At 36.3% G+C, this 9,875-nt stretch overlaps 1 protein-coding gene across 5 annotated transcripts in view; it reads left to right on the plus strand.

Annotated features, from left to right (window-relative positions):
* The first annotated feature begins 1,142 nt into the window (after nucleotides 1-1,142).
* The window catches only part of abcc12 (ATP-binding cassette, sub-family C (CFTR/MRP), member 12), a 30,165-nt gene continuing 21,432 nt past the window's right edge, over nucleotides 1,143-9,875 (plus strand). Inside the window, exons 1-11 of one of the 5 annotated variants that reach the window (XM_047821049.1) lie at nucleotides 1,143-1,457; nucleotides 1,641-1,737; nucleotides 3,237-3,419; nucleotides 5,010-5,078; nucleotides 5,178-5,341; nucleotides 6,005-6,151; nucleotides 6,950-7,097; nucleotides 7,452-7,688; nucleotides 7,862-8,035; nucleotides 9,052-9,199; nucleotides 9,397-9,545. In XM_047821049.1, coding sequence (XP_047677005.1) covers nucleotides 5,022-5,078; nucleotides 5,178-5,341; nucleotides 6,005-6,151; nucleotides 6,950-7,097; nucleotides 7,452-7,688; nucleotides 7,862-8,035; nucleotides 9,052-9,199; nucleotides 9,397-9,545 — 1,224 coding nt within the window. In that variant the 5' untranslated portion in view covers nucleotides 1,143-1,457; nucleotides 1,641-1,737; nucleotides 3,237-3,419; nucleotides 5,010-5,021. Of the gene's footprint in view, nucleotides 1,458-1,640; nucleotides 1,738-3,082; nucleotides 3,420-3,453; nucleotides 3,478-5,009; nucleotides 5,079-5,177; nucleotides 5,342-6,004; nucleotides 6,152-6,949; nucleotides 7,098-7,451; nucleotides 7,689-7,861; nucleotides 8,036-9,051; nucleotides 9,200-9,396; nucleotides 9,546-9,875 lie in introns of those variants that run through there. The other 4 variants (XM_047821034.1, XM_047821033.1, XM_047821040.1 and 1 more) reach the window with 4 other exon arrangements.

The raw sequence follows: 9,875 nt of genomic DNA on the forward strand, positions 1-9,875 counted from the left end.
AAAGTGATTCATTTATTTATTATTTTTTACATCTTAACAGCTTTATTGTGAACAGAAATCTTGAACAAATGACAGAAATATAACATGTTTGGCAACTTATCAAATTAATCAAAGCAACTTACATATTTAATAGATACCCAAGTATATAGTGATGTTTAAAAAAAAAAAAATAAAATAAAATATATATATATATATATATATATATATATATTTATATATATATATATATATATATATATAATAAACAAAAAATCTAGAGGAAAAAAAATAATTAATCAGTATCTTTTCTGTGGAATTTATTTATTCATTCATTTATTCATTTATTTACAATTATAAAAACAAAATTATTTATTTTATTTTATTTATTTATTCACAAGTATTAAAAAAATGTATTTATTTATTTATTTATTTATTTACAAACATCTAAAATGTTATTTATTTATTTATTTATTTACTTGTTTGTTTGTTTGTTTGTTTACAATAATTAAAAAAATTCTATTTCCAGAAATCTTCGTAACTGTGTGATTGGATGAAGCGACTCGTCTCATGAATTATTCATGAAGCTTGCATTGCACATTTCACACTTGTACATTTGTATAGACAAATTGTATATATTGTATATGTCATTCTGCTGCACCGTGGAGCATCTGTCACTAAAACAAATTCCTCGCATGTGGAAACGTACCTGGCAATAAAGCTCTTTTTGATTCTGATTCTGATTCTGATAATAAAACTGTTATCGTTCTCCAGAGGTCTGTAGAAATTCATTATTTATTTGCTTCTGTATGAACTATATCTGCTAATTAACTAACTTTGGAGAAAAAAATTAGGAAATTTATTTAAAAAAACAAAACATGGAATTAAGGAAAACACAGTAGTCTGGAGATTTGAGAAATAAGGCTCATAAATATTTGTACTAAGAGATGAAATCTAAGCTAAGAGCTAAGAGCTAGTGATGAAAGACTCAGGAGTTGTTTAAGTAAATTATATTTCCCCCAGTTTGGATGATTTTCTGTTTTTATCAAAGTTTTAATTGCTTTATTAATTAATTTATTGTCGTTTATTATGTTTAATTTGTACACTTGATGGCTGTAGTCAGTTTTATTTGTTATTATTTGTTGTACATGTTTGACCAACTTTACTCTGCATCAGAGAAATTCGATCATCACATCAGATATGATCAGATATTAATTATGTTGTGATTAGGTTTGTTTCTGGTTAAAAATGGTAACCGTATGATAACCTAGTGTAAATATATCGCCGATTTCACTAGCGTCAGTCCGGTTAAATGAAATGTTTTGACGTCATGTCGTGTCAAAATTCCGGAAATAGCGGACAGGACTCATTTTACCCTTAATGAGCGAGCAAGGAAAAACTCCCTGAAACATCATGAGAAGGAAACCGTGAGAGGAACCAGACCCAAAATGGAAGCCATCCTGATCTGGTGACATCATCGAGTATGATTATTTGCATTTACAAACAAGTCACGAGTGTCTATTGTCTATTTCTGATATTAAATTCAGTGCAATTCGATTCAATTTATTTGTATAGCGCTTTTAACGATTCTCATTATTAAAACGAAAATGAAAATTTCAAATTAAGTTACTATTTATCTCTAACATCTCTCCCTAATGATCAAGCCTGAGGTGACGGTGGTGAGAAAAACCTCCCTGAGATGATATGAGGAAGAAACCTTGAGAGGAACCGAACTCAGAAGAGAACCTCATCCTCATTTAGGTGACACTGAACAGGTCATAATGTCAATGTAAATAATGTCCTTTCTACAACTAATGCCGAGTGGGATTGTGTAACTAATAGCTCCTGAGGAACTGACTTTACATTTTAACTTCCAGTTTCCATTTTGAACAGTACGGATCTTGTGTTTGAGTGAGGATCTCTGTCTGTCTCTAAATATCTATAATCTAATATGTGTATGTATGATAAAGCTTTATGTAAAATTACATTCACAGCATTTAGCAGACACCCTTAACCAGAGAGACTTACATTTTATCTTGTTTTTATACAACTGAGCAATTGAGGGTTAAGGGCCTTGCTCAGGGGCCCAGCAGCGGCAGTTTGATGGACGTAGGAATCGATCTCACAACCTTCTGATTGGTAGCCCAATCAACACCTTAACCACCTGGCTACCACATCCCTAAAGTGTACAGTTTGAGGACTTCCCTATGTTTACATCTCTTACACGCTTACATCACCATCATGGATTGGTAAAACAGGGGGGGCACGGTGGCTTAGTGGTTAGCACGTTCGCCTCACACCGCCACAGTCGGAGTTCGATTCCCGCCTCTGCCTTGTGTGTGTGGAATTTGCATGTTCTCCCAGTTCCTCGGGGGTTTCCTCCCCTGGTCCAAAGACATGGTAAGTTGATTGGCATCTCTGGAAAATTGTCCGTAGTGTGTGAGTGAATGAGAGTGTGTGTGCCCTGAGATGGGTTGGCACTCCGTCCAGGGTGTATCCTGCCTCGATGCCCGATAGATAGGCACAGGCTCCCCGTGACCCAAGAAGTTTGGATAAGCGGTAGAAAATGATTGAATGAGTGTTTATCAGCGTTTCTCTGCCATCTGGACGTCGCCTCTTACCTACTGAGTAATTGACATCAGTCCGATGCAATTAGCAGTGTTAACGTTTAATGTTTAACAGCACTGTCACTAAATCCGGATGATAGAGTATTGATTAACTCGCACAAAGCTGTGAGCATTAACTCTTTATATGCAGCAAAAGCAAGAACACGTTGAAACGTCGAGAAAAAAACAGATCCTTTTCAACTGATGTCTGTTGAAGCAACTCTGTATGACAATTTTGCTTCTATTAAAGTGAGCGTTTGTGCGTTTACGTCAGTCGTGTCGTTGGAGTCGAGCCATGACGCCGTCGTTCTTATTGTCTTATCTTTTTCTCTTATCATCACAGCAGATGAAGTTCAGGTTCTTTCACCTTAGGTTAACATTCTGACCGGTGTGAGTAGCATAAATGTACTGTATGCAATAGGTTGTGTGTGTGTGTGTGTGTGTGTGTGTGTGTGTGTGTGTGTGTGTGTGTGTGTGTGTGTGTGTGTGTGTGTGTGTGAAATAGATGAGCAGCAGTCTGTTTATATTCCAAACACCTGTAAATTGCGTACGTTCGCCTGTAAATTCATTCAATCATTGTGACTAAAGGTAAAACAGAGGCACAGAACAACATGTCTGTGACTCAGCATATCTTTGATTCTCTTTAAATGACAGGAAGAGACAGAGACAGCCTCTGCCCGAGACTTTTGCTCTAGTTAACCTATTCGACTCGTAAGGTTTCTGACGTAACTCCAAACAGATCCCGAGCCATGAATACCACTGGAAGAGGATAAAAGCGTTCAGCAGAATCGAACAGCAGTACAGATCACTTCTCATCCCTGCCCGAGACAAACACAGGTACTTTTTACACAGATTTCACTCTCAGTACACTGAGAACTTCACTCTTTACATATCGGTAAGAATTATGTATACAATAATAATGATATGTTTGTGTTAGTGATATTGTTTTAGTATCGTTTTCTGATGGGAGCTTTCCTTTGGGTTTGTGCACAAAAAATATGTATGTACTTGGATATATATCTAGATTTGTTTTAGATTTAGAAAGATTACGTGCATCGTTTGAGCTCGTATGGGATATAATATAGAAAATACTGCAAAGCACGTGACTTTTTTTGATGCACGAGAGTAAAGACTGTCCAGATAACCATTTATAGGTTAGGTATAGTATAGTATAGTATAAAGTATAGTATAGTATAGTGTAGTATAATATAGTATAGTGTAGTATAGTATAGTATAGTGCAGTGTAGTATAGTATAGTATAGTATAGTGTAGTATAGTATAGTATGGTGTGGTATGGTATAGTATAGTATAGTGTAGTATAGTATAGTATAGTGTAGTAGAGTGTAATATAATATAGTATAGTATAGTATAGTATAGTATGGCATAGTGTAGTATAGTGTAGTGTAGTAGAGTGTAATATAGTATAGTATAGTATAGTATAGTATAGTATAGTATAGTATAGTATAAATATAGTAGAGTATAGCTCAGTGTGGTGTAGTATAGTATAGTATAGTATAAATATAGTAGAGTATAGCTCAGTGTGGTGTAGTATAGTATAGTATAGTATAGTATAGTATAGTATAGTATAGTATAGTATAGTATAGTATAGTATAGTATAGTATAGTTTAGTATAGTGTAATATAGTGTAGTTTAGTATAGTATAGTGTTGTATAGTATAGTGTTGTATAGTATAGTATAGTATAGTATAGTATAGTATAGTATAGTATAGTATAGTATAGTATAGTATAGTATAGTATAAATATAGTAGAGTATAGCTCAGTGTAGTTTAGTATAGTATAGTATTTATAGTAGTATGTAGTATAGTAGGTGTGTAGAGTATATAGTTTAATATATTATAGATAGTATAGTAGTGTATGGGTATGCTAAGTTAGATAGTACAGTTAGTTATATGGGTATAGTATAGTTTAGTATAGTATAGTATAGTATAGTATAGTATAGTATAGTATAGTATAGTATAGTATGGTATAGTATAGTATAGTATAGTATAATATGGTATAGTATAGTATAGTATAGTATAGTATAGTATAGTGTAGTAGAGTGTAATATAGTATACAATAATATAGAATAGATTGATATACAGCATATTATCCACAATATTGTCTGAACATACACATGTATTTATTCAATAATGAGAAAACAAAGAGATTTTTGCTTTGATTAATTTTTCAACCTGTTTTTTTACGCTTAAGGGTTTTTGCTTCTTCTAGGACAATTCCAACCTTCTTACCTCCAGCTCATTAGGAATATAGCACATTAAAGTATCTTTATAATATCTATGAAGTTGATTTGTGTCAATTTCCATTGTTAAAAATGCTATAAGAGATTGAATTGAATTGAACTTTACATTGATTTATACTGAAATAACTTAAAAATGCATAGCGATCTTTACATTCTTTTTTGCCGCAGAACCGAACGAAAATGACGGGCATTTCGCATCAACCGCATGGCAAAGAGGCTGTCGAAGGACTGTCTTTTGTGAGTAAAATCTGTCTTTACTTCTTTACATTCCTCTTACAATCCTGTTAGAACTGTTCAAAAGCATTTATTTTCCCTTTCCTGTTATTCTTCCCACAGAGAACAAGGAGAGAAAGTTCTGCTTTGATGCCCGAGTTGTCTGTAAACTCCTTTCCTGAAGGCTCTTTGAATCCAGACTACAGAGAACCAGAGCGTCCGCTCGGCCATGGGAAGAAGTATCACGCCAGCATGAAGAACATGATTCCTGTTCGCTTCAGCTCAGGGTAAACATGCTCCATGTCACATGCATCCACTGATGATGACCATGATGATAATAGGTCATATAACTCAACTGTTGTTATGTCATACATGCTGAGGAAAGCAGTAGTGAGCTTACAGAAGCTTACATGGCCACTGTTGTGATTGACAGAGGAGACAGAAATTAGCTCCTCCCACTCAGCTAATTGTTTTCCTTTAATTCATGATGGCTGATGGCTGATTTATCACTGCAATTCAAAACCCTGGTAATAATAAACCATGAAAGAAAACGTTCTATATATATTTATACCAGGGGGGCACAGTGTCTTAGCACTTTCGCCTCACACCTTCAGGGTTGGGGGTTCGATTCCCACCTCCGCCTTGTGTGTGTGGAGTTTGCATGTTCTCCCCGTGCCTCGGGGGTTTCCTCCGGGTACTCCGGTTTCCTCCCCCGGTCCAAAGACATGCATGGTAGGTTGATTGTCATCTCTGGAAAATTGTCCGTAGTGTGTGAGTGTGTGAGTGAATGAGAGAGTGTGTGTGCCCTGCGATGGGTTGGCACTCCGTCCAGGGTGTATCCTGCCTCGATGCCCGATGACGCCTGAGATAGGCACAGGCTCCCCGTGACCCGAGGATTGTTTGGATAAAGCGGTAGAAAATGAATGAACGAATATTTATACCGTTTTCAGATCAAACCCCATGGACGATGCTGGATTCTTTTCCTTCAGCTCGTTCGCATGGATGACACCCATGATGTGGAAGTTGTACAGGAATCATCTGGATAAAGACTTGCTCAGTCTTTCTCCTCATGACGGAGCGCACGCAAACGGAGAGAGGTAGGTGAAGCTGTGTGTTTATAACCCCTTATGTTCTGTTCATTACATATAGTATGTGCCAATCAAATTCCTGCTAAATTAAATCATTTGTTTCAGTCTGTAACTGTAGAATAAATTATTTATTACTAAATAACTTTAAATGTATGTTTGGTGTTACAGCGACAATAATCACTTTTTTGTTAAAAAATATAATAAAGTTTAAATTACAATAATAATAATAATAATAATAATAATAATAATAAGAAGAAGAAGAAGAAGAAGAAGAAGAAGAAAAAGAAGAAGAAGAAGAAGAAAAAGAAACAGTAAAAAAATCTGTTCAAATAAATTTTAAATATAATAATAAATATAAATTTAAAATAGATTTTTTTTACATTTTTATAAAAGTCTAAATGCTTAAACATTATTATTATTACTATTATTATTCTTGTTATTATAAAAAAAAATAATAATTATTGTTGTTGTTGTTATTATTATTATTATTATTATTATTATTATTATTATTATTATTATTATTATTATTATTATTATGTGCTGTAAGACGAATAGAGCATTTCAGGGTATGCATCTAAAGGAAACTAATTAACTTGAGCATTTTTATTGGTGACGGTAACACACACCATCCTGTTGTTGATTATTTTCCTGTAAAAGCACATCCTCAACCGCTTTATTTGTTACTGACGAGCTACATTACTAGAGACATCTGATTATCATGAATGCATTACTGTTCCATTACTGTTTTTTTATATGTTTACAACTCTCCTTGTGTGTATGTGTGTGTTTGTGTGTGTGTGTGTGTAGGTTCATAAGGATGTGGGAGGACGAGGTGGCCCGTGTGGGCATCGAGAAAGCGTCCCTTGGCGCAGTAGTGATGCGTTTTCAGAGGACTCGTTTTATAGTTTCGTCCATCGTCTCACTTCTGTTCACATTGTGCGTGTTTGTAGGACCGGTACGTACTTTTAATCTTTTTTTTGCACACCATGAACTCTAAAAAGTTTAGTATTACTAACTACTATTAAGTTTAGTAGTTCAATGGCATTCTAACTTCTAATTACTAAAATCACATTTAGGCCAAAAGTTGTAGAAATATAATAATTTTTTTTCCCGAAATTTTGTGAATCTCTTTAGTTATATTTTTAGTGACAGACTTTTTCCAGTTCATGTATTACACACATGGCAAACACAAAAAAATCCACAAGCATGCAAGACTTTTGTTTGTCTAATTGTCTGAATGTGTATCGTTCTTATTTCAGTTTCTTCCCATCAATCATTTCTTCTCACTATGTTCTTACTCCATCTACAGTCTATTCTGGTAAACATGATCCTGACGTATGTGGAGAAGACCGAGGGAAACACGCTGGTGTATGGCGTTGGCCTGTGTGTAGCTCTGTTCGTCTCGGAGTTCGGTAAAGCCTTCTTTGCTTCACTCCTCTGGGCCATAAATCTACGCACCGGCATCCGAATGAAAGGAGCCTTCAGCATGCTCGCTTTCAACAAAATAATCAGACTCCGAACGCTCAGTGACATCACTGTAGGAGAGGTGACTTCTGATTGGTTAATCGAGAGATTATTATTATTATTATTATTATTATTATTATTATTATTATTATTATTATTATTATTATTATTATTATTACTGATTTGCATATTGATTTATTACGATCCGTTACATCATTGTGATTTCCCTTGTTCCCCCCCACCCCCACCCCCAAGACGATCAACGTATTAACGAGCGACGGCTATCGTATGTTCGAGGCGATGCTGTTCAGCACGTTTCTGCTGAGTATCCCCATACTGCTGGTTGTGTGTATTATTTATTCTTGTTACATCTTGGGATACACTGCACTCATTGGAATCGTCACGTACCTCATCTTTATACCCGTCCAGGTGAGTTAGTGAACGCTTCTGGTGAACATTTAACACCCCACCCTTTTTTTTTTATTATTTATTTCAGGGGAGGTAAAAAAGGGAAGTAATTTTGACACGTATACTGTACACCAGTGAAAAATAATTATAGACTCTGACAGCCCATAAATAGGCTGAAATATGAAGACAAACAACAGCAAAGGTAAATAAAGTTTGGATAGGATTAAATTAACATTGGGTCCTTGGGTAATTTTTTATTTTACAGGTATAAAACAAATTGTTTCTAGACATTTGGTTCACCTGAAAGAGAAATGAGAGACAGAGCTTCTTCTCTTCACTACACTACCTCTTTGACTCCGTTTTATAAATGGAGTGTGATCATGTGACCAACTGACTCAATTATTTAGGGTATAAAATATTAATTCATTCATCTTCTACCGCTTATCCGAACTTCTCGGGTCACGGGGAGCCTGTGCCTATCTCAGGCATCATCGGGCATCGAGGCAGGATACACCCTGGACGGAGTGCCAACCCATCACAGGGCACACACACACTCTCATTCACTCACACACTCACACACTACGGACAATTTTCCAGAGATGCCAATCAACCTACTATGCATGTCTTTGGACCGGGGGAGGAAACCGGAGTACCCGGAGGAAACCCCCGAGGCACGGGGAGAACATGCAAACTCCACACACACAAGGTGGAGATGGGAATCGAACCCCCAACCCTGGAGGTGTGAGGCGAACGTGCTATCCACTAAGGCACCGTGCTCCGGTGTAAAAATATGATGTACACAAAATACAAAACACTTGTTCCTCCTGTAGGACTTTTATTGTTGTCGCCACGGAGACGTATACACGATGTATTACAAACATCAACCTGAATAAAACTTTAGGATCTCGAAACCTTTTTCAGATCGTCATGAATTTTCATGAATACTGAATTACTTTTGTTCCTACAGACAAATTACAGATAAATTTGCTCTTATCCAAAGTACAAATGACCTTCTTCATGCTTGTGCTTTTCTGTAGTTCTTAACTGGTGTGTTGATCAGAGTGTTTCGGAGAAAGACCGTCTCTGTGACAGACAAACGTGTCCGCACCATGAACGAAGTCCTGACCTGCATCAAACTCATTAAAATGTACGCATGGGAGGAGTCTTTCGAAACGAAAATCATAGGTACGTGTTCATAATTTCCATCCAAATTGTTTGATGTATATTACTATATAAAGCTACGTTGTTTTTTTTTTCACTTGGTTTGGCTCCCCATAATGATTTACATCTCATCTCATCTCTTTCTCTTTCATGCTCTCTCTCTCTCTCTCTCTCTCTCTCTCTCTCTCTCTCTCTCTCTCTCTCTCTCTCTACCTCTGCAGATATCAGGAAGCATGAGAAACTGCTTTTGGAGAAAGCAGGATATATCCAAAGTGTGAACGCTTCCATAACAGCCGTGGTTCCTTCGCTGGCTACGATTCTGACCTTCATCGCTCACACAGCACTCCGATTCCCCTTGCAGCCATCTACCGTGCGTATCCACCTTTCTACTGCCTCTTTTATCACACAGTTCAAGTCCAATAGCCTCCAGTACCTTTATCACCGTGGCAGTAAAATGACATTCATGTGATCCTTGCCAGTGGTTTATTAGGCTTTTATACCTTCAATAAAAATAACTTGGGGGCACGGTGGCTTAGTGGTTAGCTAATATGATATGTCACATGTCCATGTTGTAAAATGTTTTTTGATTTTGCATATTTGTGGGCGGGGCTGCGGCACAACCGAAAGGCCAGTCGGTACACCGATTTAAACCTTTGTTCAGAGTATCACCCTAAAGGAACTGGCCGAGTTTGGTGTAGAT

This window comes from Tachysurus fulvidraco, chromosome 1, assembly GCF_022655615.1.
Source record: "Tachysurus fulvidraco isolate hzauxx_2018 chromosome 1, HZAU_PFXX_2.0, whole genome shotgun sequence".
In the NCBI taxonomy this organism is placed as follows: Eukaryota; Metazoa; Chordata; class Actinopteri; order Siluriformes; family Bagridae; genus Tachysurus; species Tachysurus fulvidraco.